Source organism: Plodia interpunctella, chromosome 20, assembly GCF_027563975.2.
Source record: "Plodia interpunctella isolate USDA-ARS_2022_Savannah chromosome 20, ilPloInte3.2, whole genome shotgun sequence".
Taxonomy (NCBI): Eukaryota; Metazoa; Arthropoda; class Insecta; order Lepidoptera; family Pyralidae; genus Plodia; species Plodia interpunctella.
The window spans coordinates 2865615-2885081 of NC_071313.1; the positions used below are offsets into that span (position 1 = coordinate 2865615).

The window sequence follows — 19467 nt, forward strand, 5'->3', positions numbered from 1 at the left end:
AGCGTCCTCCTGGCCCCGTCTTTGTATAAATTTATTACTAACAAATTGTAAACTTGCTATTTTTATATAATTTTGCTAAATAAAAATAAATTTTGTAAACAACAATTGTTTTGTATACAACACATACGACGTTTGACATGACACAAACTTACTTTCGCATTTGTAATATTATTAGTTAAAACATCTATCGAATAGGAATCTGCACACTTATTAAATATTTAGTAGATCATTAGATGGCTTTAGGTGAAAGTCGTGTCAGATGCCTTTAGGCGACTTGAATAACATCAGACGCCGGTAATATAAGACACAATAAGAAGAAGACCAAGATGTCAATATGGCTCCTAAGGCGGGAACTACACACAGTTCGCATAGAGATATGGACAGTATAGAAGCGGATAGCGTCGTATTGACTATAAATGCGCAGAACTTACAGATCCTTCTATACTGGTTTTTGACAACTCGGTGCCCGATTCTCACGCCATCGATGTTCCCTTCATAAATTTTTCATCAATATTTTCTGAAGGTCTACTATTTCTACATTCACAACACTCGTCCTCGAATAAGTTTGATCGAACACTTCGATCGATACAACTTTTGGTTTGTGAATTTGTTTCAAATGTTTAAAAAAAAAAATTGGAAATAATTTATGTAAAGAATTTCGATTGCAGATTCGGTTTTGATTGCGCAAAAATGGCGTCATTTTCTATTGTATGCTTTACTATTGACTTTTATTGTTATGTTTATTATTATTATTGGACCAGTGTGCTAAAATTTCACCCCCAATGACATCGGTTTGACTTGAAAAAAGTATCATATTTTTACCTTAGATTTTTTTACTATATCCATTACATTAAAAAGCACGCTGTGAAATATATAAGTATATTAATTAAAGTTCCCATTATATTCACCAGATATACACCTACATGAATAAAATAATTAATGAATCATTACAGCACCGACTCTATTTGGAATGGGATTTGGTAAGGAGCAAAGAAGCACAAATTTCAGCTTAAGAATCCAGATTTAGGTGAAACTTAGGAAATGCATATCTCACATTTAAAACTTTATTTTTACGATGCTTCTGTTATCGCAGGCAAAAAAGAAGAGAATGAGAGAGAGAGAGAGAGAGAGAGAGAGAGAGTACTTCCGGTTAATGTCGAAGTGTCATCACTATTAACAAAGCCGCCCGTCGAGTCTCTCTGTTTTTAAGCTTTTTTCACGTATTTTGTAGCAGTTTTTTTCTGCTATTTCTCAGAAATTTATTAACGAAAGTTTGTGCATACAACAGCCTGGTCGCTAGTCGCTCTCTACTATACTCTATCGATTCTTGATTAACCCTATCTGCGGTCACGTAATATGCCGCCGTAAAAAATTATATCCCTCTACGTGATGCCATCACCCTGCGTCCTGGTCGCGCGACGGAACTCAGCATTACGCTACGCGTCGCGCCGAAACTATATATTCATTTGATACTTGACACATCGCGCCGGCTCTCGCTGCCTCGTCGCGTGTGTCTCTCAGTTGGGACGTCGTACATTCGTTCATTACAGTAATGGATTTTTGTTTGCGATGAGCATTTTGTATACTCTCTCGAATATTAAATAACCGGCGAATCTCTTTTTGTTTGCATGTTCATTGTTTAGCTATGATTTTTTGTTGAAAAGCCAACGCATGAATAATTGTTTTTTATACGCAAAAGAATTGAAATGATTTATGACGTAAACTTTTATCTGTTTTTGTAACCTCCGACGCAAAATGAGGGGTGTTATATATTTTTAACTCTCTGTATAAGTCTGTGTATCTGTGAATAAATCTGTGGCCTCATAGCCCTCAAACGGATGAACTGATTTTCGTTTAGATTTTTTTTGTGTCAAAGAAAATTTTATCCCGAGTGTTCTTAGTCATGTTTCATGAAAATCTATTCATTCGTTCAAAAGTTGTAGCGAAATGAATATTGAAAATCGGGATTTTTTAATTTATCTGACAAATAAACTTGTTAAAGGCTCATTTAGAAGCCACTAACAGTCATACATATTGTTTGTGTATCAAAGTTAATAAAGTTTATGATAAATATGTTTTTGATAAGTATGTTTTTACTTGGACTAATGTCCAAAAAAAAGGCGAACTTAATGCTAAAAGCATTACTATCTCCCAGCTAACCATTAGGAGAACAGAGATATTACACATATAGACTATGCAAAATGAAATTGTTTGGTTTTTTTTGCTCCTGAATCTTATACCTGGAGAATAGAGTTCAAATGTATGTATTTAGAGTGGGTTGCAGCAACCAAGTTTGACGTTAACTTTAATTTACGCACAAAAACGCAAAATACGCCATTTTGTCTAAACGTCAGCGGCGCACAGGTTAAAATCAACGTCAAAGTCGACTGGTGTCACTGTTACTGTTGTATAAAAATAAGTCTTTTTTTTTACACGTCCATGATTTATATAATGGATTTAGTAGGTAATTCATGTGGGTACAATATTTTTTTTTTTTTAATTTATTATAAAAATGACAAAAAAAATTACGTTCACATCCAAAAAATAAATAAATACGTACGGACAAATCAAACAGATTGAGTTGGCCCCAAAGTAAATTCGAGACTTGTGTTATGGATTACTAACTCCACGATACTATTATATACATACTATAGAGTCTATTGTATATTTTTTCCTACTTGTCCTAGTTCGAGGGATCGTTCGCTCGTGAGAAATTGTTTTCTGAATAATTTTACAACCATCTTTTCCTTGTAGAATAATCCAGTTCGCACATCTTTACGGATGTAAAGATGTGCTCTTCTTTTGCGACTCGGTGAAATGAAAATAGTATATTATGTAAAACTATTTGTGACCTGGGTCTTCTATTCCGTTAGAATTTCATTAGATACCTATGTGTAAAAAATATCATCGAAAACCTAACAGTAGAAAGCGCGAAGTGTATATTTGCAATTGTATTTCACTTCTCACTATCGAGTCGATTCGCAGTGAGATGGGTAAACCAATCACATTGCGTTGTGGTTGTCGTCGAGTCACAATGGCGCACTGTTATTGGTTAGTTGCGTCTCACTGCGAATCGGCTCGATAGCGACTAAACGACAAACCGAATGGGGTGATTGAATAACAAACACACTCACACACTCTGGGTGTGTGTGTGAGTGTGTCGCACACACTAACATCCAAACTCTAGCGTTTGTAATATTAGTGTATAATACAAACTTTTGCGCGCGTCTTCGTCCGCCTGGGTTTCCCTAAGACCAAAAGAATAGTCCTGCATGTTAGGTAAATAAAGGTTCAGACATTACTTTATACCGTGTTGTGTAGAAATTGTCACGTTGATTCTCCGTATTCCGTTTAATAATGTGTGTCATCTCGTGAACACAAAAAAACTATTATTATTTTAAGATGAAACTGGAAGCCAACTTGTAAAATACGCCAGTACAGTGTGTAGAAAATTGGTAAATTGAATAAGCTTTTATGAACACTCAGCCTGCTAATCCACTAAACGTCAATCAACCAAATACACAACTTCACTACTTTTTCAAGGTAAATAAACAGAAACGGAAGCTTCCCAGACATCCTTCTTCACCTTACAATCCTTCGTACAAAAATCGACGTTAAAAACACACAGTTAAGGTTACAAATTGGTTTACTCTCACTGGAAACGAGCAACAGGCTACTTTACACTAAGAATACGCGCACACAAACATAACACGCACACAAAGAGAGGAATGTTCTGTGTGCGTCTCACACACATGTAAAGGCATCTGGTTCCTAATTTGAACTAATAAAAAGAGTAGAATAATGTTTTTCTAATAAATGGAATAGAGTAAGTATGTTCGCAAGAACTTCATCGATTTTTTTCTTTCTTCAAACCTCGACAAAAGGGGTTTCCATGCAAGATATTTTAATTTATCACGTCGTAGCATTTAGTAATGTTTTACAAAGAAGTTTTGGAGCTTCATAGGTAAAATAATAAACTTCATGAAAAATTGTAGCAGACTTCTCAGGCGCAGGTGTACAAGGACACTCGAGCTAGAGTGAAATTCGAAAATGGATGAAGAAGGAGGAGGTAAAGTATTTTTTTATTATCTCAAAACTTATTACATTGAAAAAAAGAAAAATATTTTAGCAGTAAAATTTAATAATACAGTCTGTCAAGAAAGTGATGACAATGAATGGGCGCCGTCTCCTGTTGGCTGGCAATACTGGGTATTTATCGATAATCTTGACCATTCCATTTAGTATTGCAATGCCAAAAAATGCGGTTCCTTTTAAATCTGTTCTCTTCACTTTCTTAATAGACTGTAACTGTTTTAAATTAAAAATCTTCTGCATTTTTGTGAGTTCTTTTTTAAATGTATTAATAAAAGAAAAATTTGTCTACGAGAAATAGGTAAATTTTTTATTTTAATACAGAATGCAAGCGTATCTTAGGATGCAGGGTTAAAAACCTCGATATTGGAGGTACCAGCTTTGAAGATAATTATTTAAACTTTTAATTAAATTAAAAGTACAAGACTAATTTTCATTGTTGTTAACTATTAGCGTGAAGTTCTAAATGTGGATATTTGACAGGACTGCTGTATATGTAATGTAATTATTTCTGTGTTTTAGTATTAAATTTTTTAGCAGGCATATACTAAGTTATATTGTTGCATAATAAAGAATCGAAGATCCGTGATACATGAGACCTGCTATTAATTAAAAAATATAAAGCATACTTTGAACTAAAGTGCGATAGTGACAATACATACTTTAGCTAATAATAGGGATATACTTTATCTTTTTTATTAATAACTACTGACTTACTACACCAGTTTCTCACTATCACAACATACTATAAAACAAAGTCACCCGCAGCGTCTGTCTGTTACTAAGCTTTCTTCTTCTAAACCACGCAACGAATTTAGATGCTGTTTTCGCTGTTGTTTAGACAATTTATTAACGAAGACTGTATGTTTAATACAAACCAGCGTATTGGACCGTGCGAAGCCAGGCCGGGTCGCCAGTTTTGTTTTATGTGAAGTTAGTTACTTCAGTCACAACAAGCAAGTTCTGGCAGGTTAATATAAAGCTTTTGATTAAAACATAAAAAAGTAAACAAAGTCATTGAACTTTTCGCGCGAAAAATCTCACCCAGCGGTGAAAATTCCTTTGAAGCTAAACAAATAAGGGTCGGGTTATTTGCGTTGGTATATAAAGTTTTTTGCGGCTCCCCCGTGTAATTATGGCTTGTTTTAATTGCCGCTGAGGTGTTTTCTTTTTGACCAATTAAGATAAATAAGAACTACCTTTAAGTAAGCATTTCGGCCAAGATATCGTACTAAAACCAGTGGTTCATTATCAATAAAAATTAATTTTACTTGCAATAAATAAGCATTTTCATATAAGATAGATAGAAACAACTAGACATATCAAACTGTGTAAACATAAAAGTATTGTAAGCGCTTACATAGGATTTCTGGTGATTCGACCCCGAAAGAGGTGAAAAGGAAGTTGAAAGTTTGTATGAAATTTATATTTGAAGTGAGAGAAACCCGTGTAATGCAGAAATTTGAAATATCGTATGCAGATTATTTATGTAGCGTAAGCACCTTTTGGAATTTCCACCAAGAGCGACATTTGCGCGAGCGAAGCCGCTGGCCAAAGTTAGTAATTCAATAAAATTGATACTTATAGTTTAAATAAATATTCAATATCAAAATTGATGAGATCTGATTACTGGATAAACATTGTTTAATGGATTATACAAAGAAAATGTTGCTCATCCTGTTAGAATTTGAAAAACTTTAGCAATGGGAATCGATAAATTTTGTATTAGACACATTTTTAATCTGGATAGCGATATCTCGTCTTTAGACAGGGTAGACGGGGTAGACAGAGGCAAGATTTGTGAAACTCTGAGGCCTGTATATCGGGTTTATTGGTAAAATTGAGATTAAATAATGACTTTAACAATACCCCATCGACAATAAGAGAAATCTATTGTCGATTGCCCTTTCCCTTGATGGACTTGGCAACTCACCCTGACAATTCTATTATCAGCTCAATGAGTTCGGCAAATAATATTTTCAATCAGAATGATGGATTGAGCGAGGCCTAAATAAATCTAGACTTTGACTCAAAATGTTTTTGACCGAGTTTAAACCCTGAATGTATTTCGGATATTGTACCTATTTACAGAATTTTGTGGTAGGTATATAAATTACTAGGTATTACATGTGGCAAAAATTAATCTAAGTCACGCTTCAACTACATATTATATCCATACAAAAATGCTCAATGCTTTGCATTTGCCGTGAAAGAAAATCAATCATATTTTTACATTATAGTGTTAAAGTATATAGTATGGATGGTTAATAAGAATAAGAAGGGGGGTGTGGTTCCGCCCTAGATTAGGATCACTTCATGTCCTCCCGAGGGTGTCGTACGAGGCGAATAAGGGATACAAAGCATAGGGTAAACGTTAAGCAGTAGGCCGGTTGTAAAATCAGGGCCAAATCTTCAAAATTTTAAAGTTAATTTTTACGCTGACCCTGGGCTAAGCGGCGTCATTGTCCTGAATGCAACCGGAAACATGTGAAGGAGTGAGTGAGTGAGTGGTTAATAACAATAAGAAGTGGCACAAAAAAGGGAAGATAATATAGAGTCGTCGAACAAAATTTCAAGACGTGGTCTCCAGAGTCGCGACATTAAAATGGAATTGGGCTGGGCACCTGGCTAGAAGGAATGATGGAAGGTGGAGTAAAGCTGTAATTGAGTGGTACCCCAGAACTGGAAAACGGAGCTAGATGGGTCGACGATGTAAAGGAAATTGCTGGCAACAACTGGATGGGGATGGCCCAGGACAGAGATGGTTGGCGGAGACGGAAGGAGGCCTATGCCCAGCGGGTCACGGAGGGCTGCAGATGATGATAATGAATATACCCAGCAGTGGGTCGATATAGGCTGAAAATGATAATGATGGATGGATATGAATATAGTAAGTGGAATATAGGATGTAATTTCAAATTTTATTGTAATAAATTTTAAATTCTACCCTTTATTATTGGAGCAAGATCATATATTTACCACAGTAATCCATACTGTTAAAAAAAAACTAAGTACCAAAAAAAATTAATACCAAAAATAACCTCTTTAATTCCACCATTTCAAAAGGCGGGAAATGAACTTCGCACCACGTGACAGCTGACAAGCGACATTGACTTCCTTCGTCATGACATTGACATTATTGTCATTAACATCCCTTCGAAAGGGTAGCAAGTTGTCTATGGTCAACTGACCAATATATTGTGACCCTGATATCAGCTCTAAATTATATGCCACCATGTATCAAGTTATGCTGGCCAATCTCCAATCGGGTGACATTCACGTGCAATATAGAGTGACATTGTGCGTTCAATTGATTGGATTGTGAACCTTATTATGATTGCCATAAGAGTGTTTATGTCTGTATATTAGTTATGTCTTGTTTTGGTCTATTTTAAGAAGTTAATGAATCGTGATAGTTGTGGGTGGTACTAAGATAAGAAGGTACATATTTTCGTTCGATATTGCGTGATTAGTTCTGAAAACATATAGCAATGTTAAATTAATATAGTGATTATAATTATATTATAGCAGCAAAAAGGCTCAAAGTCCTATTTGGATATAATTTCTAGATAAATAATTTTATTTGTTTTGATCATTTATTTGTAAACATTTAGTATTTTCAAGATTTTTTTATGAAGTACTTAATTACAAAAAACTTGAAAATGTTATTACAAGGGCAGATAGTGGGACTAAATGGATTATTTTCTCCGTTTAGTCATGTTTTTATATCTGTGGTTTAGTCATATTACTTAATAGAACTGAACGATAGAACTATACGGACAGAATATCCCATCTAATATTTGTATTTTTATTGTCTTTTTTTTTTTCTTTTTTGTTTGTAATGAATAAACTCTAAAATTACTAGACCGATTGAGATGAAAATTGGCAATTGCAACAGAGATAGACAAAACCCTTAGAAGTAACATAGGCTACTTTTTTATTATGGTTTTATTTTAGAAATGCCGAGACGGGCGGGATTTACTACTTTAAGAAGTAAAAGGAAAATATTTGTAAACCGATAATTTTGTCGTACTTTATTTTTAATTTAAATATCGTGTTACTAAAGATAAATGATATAAATAAAAATAAAATAAAATAAAAACTATAAGAACAAAAAAGAACATGGCAGCGGTGGGATTCGAACCCACGCCTCCGAAGAGACTGGTGCCTTAAACCAGCGCCTTAGACCGCTCGGCCACGCTACCCATGACAGGTTCAGTCGAAATTATTAGTTGCTTTCTATATATACATATATTATAGACATATTAGTATTTTTACCGCAATATATAAATTTCGATATCAAAGATAAATAATTATATATCCAGTGCACCTACTGGACGATTATGTGAATAAATAAAAGTATCTGCAATAGCTTATACAGCTTTATGTAAGTTTTTTTATTGATTAAAATAAATTAAGTTAAAGTTCGCTTTTTTCCTTACCAGCCAGTGCGACGCCGCAAAATGTAGTCATAATCACAGAAACGAGAACTAAATGAAAATAGTTTTAGTTCTAACGCTATCTATAGTTACCTAGGGAAAGTTAAAATGGCTATTAGTTCTTCAGAACTTGCTCTGGATTGGACTCTGCAGTAAAATTACTTGTTTATGAACTTTCAGCTCAGTGATGGCTCTTTGTTGATGCCAGATTCGGTGCGGCCGCCTGTGATCGAAAGGTCCCAGGTTCGTATCCCACTCGTGCCACATAAGTTTGTATAACAAACTGGCTCATAGACCTCTTGCTTCTGGTGAAGGAAAACGTTGTGATAAAACCTGCACACTGGTTGACAATTAAGTTTACACGTGTGTATACGACTAGTTGCCTAGTTACTATTTATGTCACATGCTTTTACGCGACTTGAATAAATTCTGACACCAATATTAGCTTTTTTTAATTTATTAAATCAAAATATTTTGCAAAAGAATTACACATAAATGCCTTCTTTATACCACGAAGGTTTCTGTGGACATACCATAATCCGCATACAATATACTTATTTAAGAATTATAGTATATTTAAAACGTATCTTTAATACGATAATTCTTAAATGTGTGGACCCTGAAAACATTACTATCCTTTATTAAACAATTTTACAAAACAATTTTGTATTTTTTTTTCTAATAATAATAATTTATAATTGCCAAAAACATGAGTAGGTACATAGGTATACAAATTGTCTTGTCATGTTTGTGGCTTCGGACAAACAAAGACTGGTGCAACGTACGTAGAATGTACATTGTACAAAGCTACTAACACACTCGAAAAGAAAGAACAATGGTTTAAAAATTTTATATAAAACAAACCACATTCACAAAATAATCCCAGCTCATTTTGTAATTAAATTGATATTCGTAAAGTTAGGTATTCGTTCCCAGCTTTCACACTTTGTTTATTTGAATTTCGCATTTGTATAAGCTAACTTAGTGTTTGTGTACCTATATTCTCATAAATTAATACGTAGTAGTATTAATATACGAATCGCTACTATTGTGGGTAGGTACTTACAGTCAACCAAATTTGTCCTTAACCGTGCAGGTTTAACATTGACTGCATGTTAAACCTGCACAGATGTTTAAGCCGCGGTACCTACCTGTACCATGATAAGTCATGTAAAACTTATAAAATTTTGAAGAATATCGATATAGTATAAAACATATTTACTTTCCGCTGTCGTCAATCCCTATGTATACTTTTAACCTATACGCAACAGATATTGATTCGGGTTTTTAAAGTATAGACAGAGTGATTCATTAGATATTTAAATATATAGTGTGTATGTAACATGCATAATATTGCACCCGGGCGAGTCGCTACACGGTTAGAGCAAAAACTAAATGAATGCTTCAAAATGGCGTCAGAAATGTGGATATTGTAATCTGTATGCGAGCCACATACGACACCACGGTAGGAGCAGCTGTGTAGCATGGACCAATCGATAGAGGACATCTGTGTGTCGATTCTGCTAACATTACTTGTTTATTTTAATATGTCTTTGCAATTGTTAATAGCGTGTATAAAAGCAGTAAGTATCATTTTATTCAAGTCGCCCAAAGGCATCTAACGTGACTTTTGCGACTACCTTCGGTCGCTAGTGACAAACAGTCGCATACACCGTTACACACTGGTAAAGTAAACTGTCAGTTGTATAATCCCTTCTAGGCTCGATTTCATCACCCATTCTTGATGAAAATTTGCTGTGAACTCATTTTACAAGTTACCGAATAAGCGGAATAAACACCAACATACGAATGCGTGTTGGTCGAAGGTCCATGGAGGGCAAAATAAGAGATAACAATCTACTTACATCAAAATCTGCTAGTTTGCTGCTACGACGTCACGAACAGACATACGCAGACACAGAAGCGATAAAGCTATACATTTATTCCCTTTGTCATTAAAAATTAAACTTGTTTTATTTTTTAAATGCCCTCCTTTTACGGTGCTGGTTCGACACGTGACCGGCAGCTACTATCCAAACAACAGTTCTATAAATATTCATTTCAATGTCTAAACTTGCACTTGTCAAGTAAGTATTCACTGCGCGCCGGGGTTTCCGCAAGCAGGATCTGAAATCTGAAATTGAACTGGGCAGGACACCTAACACGTCGGTGTTATGGTAGATGGTAAAGCACTGACTGTGTGGTGGCCAAGGACAGGTGAAAGTAGTGTCGACCTGCAATGAGATGGGCGGACGATGTAATGAAAGTCGCAGGCCGTACATGGATAAGAGAGGCACAGGGTAGAGGAGGTAGTGGCGTACGCGAAGGTAGGTCTATGATGCTCAACAGTGGGCGGAGAGGGGCTGAAATGATGATGATGAACTTATATCATGTTGTTTTATAAAGCTGTTCAAAATTTCTACAGGAAAAAATGTGAAAAATCGAACGATTTTTTAGCCCTCTGTAAGTAAACACAATTTTTTGTTGAAGGTATTCATTTTTCCGGTAATTTTTCCTGCACTAATCTGCGTCTATGCTATTTACGCGTATAGGTAGGTACACGAATATTATAAAAATCGTTTATTTTTGCGTGTAGGGGGTAATCTTTCAATCAATCAAGGAATCAATTATGCGTTTTATTGTGAAGATAGCAACGCTTTTTCACTATGAACAGAATTTGTTCACATCAAACTAAACAATTGACTAACTTGAAAGTATTAAAAGTTTAAAAGCCTTTATCTGTATCGCCCCCTTTTAAGGATTTCAATATTCGTTATAATTGGCTTAATTGAGAAATTTAGGAGGACCTTAAAAACCACATTTACCTTCATTATCCAGTTAATTGGTACGGGTTAGCTCTCAAAGGGCTTTGTTTTCTTGTGTTAAATTATAGTCATAGTTATGGCGATGTAAATGTTTTTGTTTTTCTGAAAAAACTTTCACAAAACTTTTAGTCTATATTTTAAATACATACATACCTAATGAAAACAAAGTTATCATCACGTTGAATAAATTTAAAAAACTTACACGTATGTTTATTTTGGGATCTTAGTTCTGTAAGTTAAATCACCAGTCTCTCTAACTTATTTATTTAAAACGTAATTTTGTATAATAAAAAGTTTTAAATGGTGGACATATGGCATTATCTACCAATCAACCATAAATGATTACTAAGTAACAATCTGAAATAAATGTTTAAGTATATCTATAAACGGGGAAAATACTGGAACGTTCCAGACAAAAATTGCCCCTGGCAAAAATCTCATAGCAATACTTCCTTGACAATTCCATTTTGTAAGCATTAAAATAAAATACCCATTTCCAAACAACCCGAAGCTTTGATACTCAGGAAGTGTTCTGTAAAACGTTTTACCTATAAGCCCATAACGTAGTAGTACACAGTTACACAGTACACACACAGACGCACGTCTGCACTCCCGGGCCCAGACGGGACGGCGGCAGAGAGAGACAGCGCTATCTTCCCAGTACATCAGAAGAGTGCAGATAGGTGATATTGACCTTGCGCGCCATGACGTCATTCGCGACCTAGCTGCACCGGTCCTTGTATTATCTGTCGTAGTGTGCGTGAACCAGACCCTGAAAATCCGCGTGTGTCGTACAGGCGCGTATTTCCTTGACGGTGCGGGTGTGTGCGTGTCGTGTTGATACTGTCGCGCAACAAGTGCTGTGTTTGTGTTAGTGACATTGATTTCTCAGCGGAGCAACAGGCGGGAATGTCTGTATTATAGCTATGGAGTTGCGATTGCACTAATATTGTAAATGCTTTGGCAGATCAACTAAATTGGTTGAAGACAGTTATTGGCTTTTTCTTCGATGTCTTTGAGTCTATCGAGATAAATGTTTAAAGAATACTTAAATGGGCTTCTTCATGATATCTGAGAATAAGTTATTGCGAATCAATTTCTTTTAAATATATTGATTTAGTAAGTGGGAACTTAGGTGCATTACAACATTTGTATACATGCATGCATGCAAGTGCTTCTACACTGGAGATTCCAGCATGTTTTAATTAATTTCAGTATTGATTTAATCAAATTAGGATACAAATGTAACGCTGGTTTGTGAAATGCTATTTCTTTCAGTATTTTAGCTACAAATGGTTTATGTGATAAAATTTTTATCGGTGATAGTTTATTTTATACAGATACAGTATCACATCTTCATCTCTCATGGGATAGACAGAGCCAAGAGTTGTTAAACTTGAAAACTATATTTTGCTGTAGTTTATTTTAGATAATAAAAAAATATTATAGATTAATTTAAAAAATAATATATTTAGATAAAAAAGAAACCATTGCAATATTAAATACAATTATTTATTAATTAAAAAGAAATTTATTTACAAATTTGCTGCTCATAAACAGCAGTGGAGGCAATTGAAAGTTTCCAAACTGTGTGAAATGAATATTTATGTAGATATACTATGTTACTATAAAATTAATACTATCACAACATGAAGCCGAGTGGCTATATAATTAAGTACCTACTATAAGAGTCTTTTTGTATAAAACTTATATAATTATGTAAATTGACTTTAAATTTATTGATTGGTTGTGATCTAGTACGAAATAACTACGTTATGTCAATTTAAATCAACTTATTGTTATTTTATTAAAACTATAAAACGACTTTATAATGACAATTTGTAAAAAAATATTTTTATTGCATCTAATTTATGGCATACTAATTTTCTTAATATAATAAAAACAATACATTTTATCATAGATCATACATGCAAGAGATATTTTTGTAATAGAAATTACTACTCAATTACATAATGTAAGTGCCTACCTATTTTTATTTGTAAATTAAATTACAATAAAAAAATTGTAGCTATTACATAATTCTACTGGTTAGATTATAACTTATAAATAAATTTTCTTTTTTTGTTTTGTAAATAATCAAAACATGGATTTAAAAATAGATATACATGCAGGAATTTATTCAAATCACATACATTAATATTAATTTTTTTTTTACTTTTAAAAGTAATACAATTTTTGATGAATTAATTTGGAAAGTTAAATTGGCACAGACATATTATTAATTGAGGTAAATATTAGTTATAATAACTTTGTGCGTAGTGAGACTTCACATCTCATCAACGAGTCGATTCGCAGTGAGACGTAGCTAACCAATCACAGTGCGCTATTGTGACGTAACGACAGCTACACCGCAATGTGATTGGTTCGCTGCGTTTCACTTTGAATCGACTCGATAGTGAAAAGTGAAATACAAACTCGTACTTTGCCCTTAGTATTCTGTAAGTAAAAAAAATCCCTCCAATCAGTATGCGAGAAAATATAAAGATAAGCAAGCAAATAAAACAATGACATTCTGACTTGAGCAGAAATCATTCCATTATTGATGAAAATATATATTCAATACTATTCATGCTTTGATTTTTTCCTAAAATTTAGTCTAGGTTTGCTTTCAATTATACATTAATTTAATAACTCCCATAATACCTAGTTAGGATATATTCTACCACTGATATAAACTCTTGACAAAGTTGTTAATACAAAATTAGTATCATCTAACGCTGATACAAGGCTTTTTGACTGATAGATAGGTTTTTGTTTAGTCGAATTTACAATAAAAACGATAAAAACATCTATATTTCATGCTTATAGAATTTACTATTTGTTTCAGAATCTACTTTCTGTAAAGCTCCTAGATCAAAGAGAAATTTAACATAATGTTTTATACAATTTAACGAATTAGTAAGACTTTGTAATAAACAATTTCATTATCAAACAATATTCTCGAGTTCTCGACAAAATATCAATAATCCTGCCTTAAGGTCAATATTTAGGATAGGATGTTCACGAGGAACTTTGAATCTGACTTTATAAAATTTCCGAGAAATTGTTTGGAGATGACATATTAAATCGTTGCCAACTGGAATCTCACTCTATGAAAAGCTAGTACTGTATTCAGAGAATATAAACCGTTGGAATTTATTAACAGAATAGCATTGGTAGATATTCTTGGAAGCTGCCTCATATCAGGTGCTAACGGTGCTCTATTGATCAATTCAAATGAGGTTAGTATTATCACTCGTTTTACAAATCCCATATTAACATTCTGATCCCATAGGAAACCTTATAATTAATATTAATCTACTCTCGAGTTCACGCACTTTACAAAAACAAACTTCATAGATGTATGTTTTTTTGATATTCTAATTAAGAGTTTCATATAGTGCAGTAAACCTTGTTTTTTATCTTTACCGGTCTTACATGTGACCTGGGGGCTTACCATTATCTCCTTTGTAGATCCTACATGAGCCTTCGTAACGTAACCAATAACTATATCGAAGCAGCATTCATATGAGTACGATAAATTCAACGATTAATTGAATCTTGTATACATTTTTCTTAGAATTGAGGAATCGAAAGAGAACAGTGTACCTATTAAATGATCTTAAACTTCAAGAGCAGGCGTCACACCTGACCAGGCCTACTTCATCGCAGTTCATACATTTGAGGGCCACAAACTCTGCTGTGAAATGGTTCCTGTGCAGACTTTTCTTGGAGCCGTTGCAGATTCTGCAGGGAAGGAGACGGAATCCTCCGCAGATCTGGCACGTGTTGCACGCATCGGGACTCTGAAAGACAGAAATAAAGAAAAATTTATTTGCGAAAAACATGAGTAAATACATTGGTGTTAAAAGGAAACGCTAAATCCATATGACGTAATGATGGTGGGACGGAGAGAATAAGGAGGGTTATGTAAACCTAAAAACGATAGGCAATGAGCCCACGGGTTAAACCACAAACAATAATAACATGGCAGACTCAGTGGGCATCTTACTTTCTGTTTAGCTTACTGTCAGGATGAGGGTATTTCTCTAAAATACCTAATGCGCACAGCTTCCAATGAATAGGCAATAGAATTCTTATCTCAAGTTACAGCTCAAAATACCAAGTCAATAATCAATCACAATTAAACACCAACGAACACCACACGCGTGTTCTCTCACTGACCTTAAAGCCATCTCGCATATCATCATAGAGTAAAGTAACACCACTGTATAATGTCACTAGCCTCACAGCCACTTCACCATAATCTCAAAGCAATAACTATCCTTTCATTATCCCAAAGACACACAACACAACCACTCTGCACAACAGCGCCAGAGCAGTGAATCTCGAGAAGACAACGCCCATCGAACAAGATTTGAATCTCACTCTTGTCCAATGAATGAAACGGTTCAATCATTCATTTCATTCCTTCGCTAACTGAACTGACATTTGAATATTTACATTCTACCAAAGACAAACTGTCACATGTCAGTGTTAACATATCGTGTTTTGAATCGAATCAGTTAAACTACAAACCAGATGGCTCTAATAGTTACTTTTAATCTAACGCTGCGACACATATGTGTTTGTAACGGAGCTTTATTTATATCAGATCTTTCTTTCTCTCTCGTTTGAACGTTTTCCAGATAGTTTCCTGCTGTATATCGTCTAAAACAGGGTCACCTTTCCCAATTTTTAATTTGCACTGTAGGTACACGGTCTTTGCTATCATTACTTAGTTGTCAGAATATTGTCACGCTTATCATCCTTGACGACTATAGGCACTACATTACGAGTATCATTATTAGCTTTGCTAGCTCAATCTATGTGGTTTGTGAATATATTTAATATTGCAACCGCGTCTAGTTCTTTATTTATTACCTATATGTTTTTATTATTATGTCATTCTCCACACCAAAAATCGTCTCAATCCGATGTTCCGATGTTGATGACCTTCTTTCAAACAAACACACTTTCACATTATAATATTAGTATGGATTACGCAGTTGCATATAGTCCAGCTAGTTGGACCACTGCCCCGGTCTTACTACTTTATTTTGTTACCAATTTTTAGTATACGTTTAAAAACCAAAATTCCGTGCTGTCAACAAAATATCTGCATGTCTGCGTAATATTTTATTTGATTTGCAAATATTGCGCTATTGGTATACGAAAATGCACATCTCAAGATGCGTTAAGTAATTTTTAATACAAAAATTCTCACGACAATTTGCGCTTGCGTAACGTACAACCTCGTGGCTGGCGCACCCGCATTGCCCAATGTTCGTGATCTTTGGTGATAAACTCTTGATTACAAAGGTTTTTTTTTACAAATATTATTTTTATATGCAATAAGTTTCACACTAGCTGTTTCTCGCGGTAGATGTGTTTCATGTTTATCAAACAAAAATTCACAGTCCATTATAGAATAAATAATTTCGGTGGTTTGGTAATTCGATGCTTTTTCAAATAAAAGTAGCTCATATTTGACCATGAGATTCGAACTTATTCCATTGTAAATGTAAATGTTATCAAAATCTAGTGGCGAAACCAATATATATTTATCTATGGCCTTTGTTTTCTTATTCATACATCTCTCTAATATTAAATTACTATTACCAAAATAGTGTTAATTTTAGGCTTCAATATTTCTTCGTTTCCACGACAAGCCATCGAGGCATTAGAATTGATTACGACACAGTCGCATGTGCCGAGCCCTGTGTAAACACGTTAGTGTCATTCCGCTGATGGATGGGACCTTGTCGCTATGTAGGGAAGGGTCCATTAGTGTAAGGAGAGATTTGTTTAATGTTAGACCAATTGTGTTTAAACTTGACCAACGCTCACAGCCTAATGAGTTTTCTGAACTGGATATTTTAGGTATAATATCCCTTTATAGTACTAACAAAATACGGACAAATATTATGTGAAAATACAGACAGAATCCTTTTGTTATGATTCCACGTTTGAGATTATTCTATTACAAAGAGACTCAACAACATACTAAACGTACCTATATTTGTTTATATTTACAAAAAAGACGCTCTATTTATCAGTTATAAATAATAAATAGGAACATCGGAAGCGGTGGTGGTGTAATGGTTAAGACGCACGCCTGTGGATCGAAAGATCCCAGGTTCGAATCCTACTCGTGCCACATGAGTTTGTGTACCAATCTGACTCATGTATAGTAGTTTTCAAAGATCACCACTTGCTTCCGGTGAATGAAAACATCGTGAGGAAACCTGCACTGGTTGATTATTATTAACTTGTGTGTGAAATGGAGAAGGCAATGACAAACCACTCCATTAATAAAGCCAAGAAAGTTGTTGTGTGTGTTTCATTCCACGTAATGACCACGACCCTCAGCCATGAGGAATACGACTATGAAGAAATAATAAATAAAATGAATTTATTAGGACAAATCACACAGATTGAGCTAGCCCCAAAGTAAGTTCGAAACTTGTGTTATGGGATACTAATTCAACGATACTATATTTTATAACAAATACATATATAGATAGACATCCAAGACCAGGGCCTATCAGAAAAAGATCATTTTCCATCATGACCCGACCGGGGATCGATCACGGGACCTTCGGACCTTCGGGCCTTAAAGGCATAACTCCCGAAGGTCCCGGGTTCGATCCCCGGGTTTGAGAGAAAGAAAGGCATTGTCTTTCTTTCTTTCATCTTCCCGGTTCTTCAGCAGTTGGGCGCCCCGGAGCCCAGGGTCCGTTTTTCTACTTTTTCGCCGCCACTTAGCAAGGTCGTCGGCATCCTTAGTTGTGAGACCATACATCATTCTTCACGACATCTAGAACGGCATCGCCAAACATTTGTTCCACGTACGTACCTAATTAGCCAGTCACCGGTACAAATTAAAAAGTTAAAGTTGGTTTTCTCTTATTAAAAATAGATACCTACTTACTAAAATTTTAATAATAGTTTTATAGGATATGATATACTATATAAACAGTTCATTCACCTTGTATGGTTTGAGCATTTTACGGAGTTCACCGCTCTCATTCAACTTCTCGACGGTGTCTGCATCCTGAAATATAGAAAAATCAATTGATAAATGTTTATTTATTTATTTGTTATTTTATCAGGGTGCTTATTATTTATGTCAGGCAGTTTCTAAAGCGGATTCATCTATACCAGGCAAGCGTTTGAAAGTTCTATAGTCAATTAACTTAAAGTCACTGAACTGATTAATTTATTAATAGGTAGTTAGTTTTTAAACATCAATAACAATCACATTGTCAAGTCTATTTTTAAAAGAATTTATTAATGGTGCATCAACTTCTTTAGGAATTGAAATAAGTAGTATCTTTGTACGTAGTTTCCTATTTGTATAATTAACAATTTACACTATGTGCTTTGTGACTTAAGTATATAGTTGTACAGCTGTACTGGTAGTCCAGTAAAAACACTAAATTCTTTTTACATTTTCACACTACCAACTTTGCAAACTTGTAACTAGCACACTTGATAAGAAAAGCATATTCTGTTCATAAACTGTTTGTTTTTGTCTTTATTTCCTATTATCTCAGATAGAAAAATGTCATCTCAAACATCTCCGTCTTTCACCACAATGCTAGTCAGTCATCATATAATTGGCGCGAGAACATAAAACAATTCAATTACAAAACAAGCTTTCAACAGTCATCGAAACCAAAAAATGGGGAATCACATGGTTTTTATTACTCCTGAGATTATAGATTCTGTTGAATGTATTGTTCAAAATATAATAGGCTCTATCTCTATTTAAGGACGTTGTTGGAATTAAAACGCATAATGCCCTCGTGGGTTAATCCAAACATGAAGTGAAATTTTAAAAAATAAAATAAGTCCCTACTTATTCAGTGTCTTACTTTATTATTACCTATTAAATTAGACATAAATAATTTTCAAACTGATTGCATTTGCAATACATGAAGTAGAAAAAATAAATATGTTGTCAGAATATAAAGACGCATGCAAAAAATATATCAGTTATTTTGCCTGTACTAAGAACGGTAAATATTAAAAAATTGAAAATTGTGTTTCTTAATGCAGCAATTTTTCAACGATTGAAGCTAAATTGCGATGCACTGTGCATTGTG

General features: G+C 34.4%; 1 protein-coding gene and 1 non-coding gene across 3 annotated transcripts in view; both read right to left on the reverse strand.

The window, feature by feature from the left end:
* Nucleotides 1-8215: 8215 nt before the first annotated feature.
* Nucleotides 8216-8297, reverse strand: TRNAL-AAG (transfer RNA leucine (anticodon AAG)). The gene has a single exon. It is a non-coding gene; the product is annotated as a tRNA-Leu (tRNA).
* A 4555-nt stretch (nt 8298-12852) lies between these two features.
* The window catches only part of LOC128678546 (glutaredoxin domain-containing cysteine-rich protein CG31559-like), a 67873-nt gene continuing 61258 nt past the window's right edge, over nt 12853-19467 (reverse strand). For both annotated transcript variants that reach the window (XM_053760136.1, XM_053760135.1), the window contains 2 exons: nt 18348-18413; nt 12853-15162 (listed from right to left, as the gene is read on the reverse strand). In XM_053760136.1, coding sequence (XP_053616111.1) covers nt 14986-15162; nt 18348-18413 — 243 coding nt within the window. In that variant the 3' untranslated portion in view covers nt 12853-14985. The remainder of the gene's footprint in view (nt 15163-18347; nt 18414-19467) is intronic.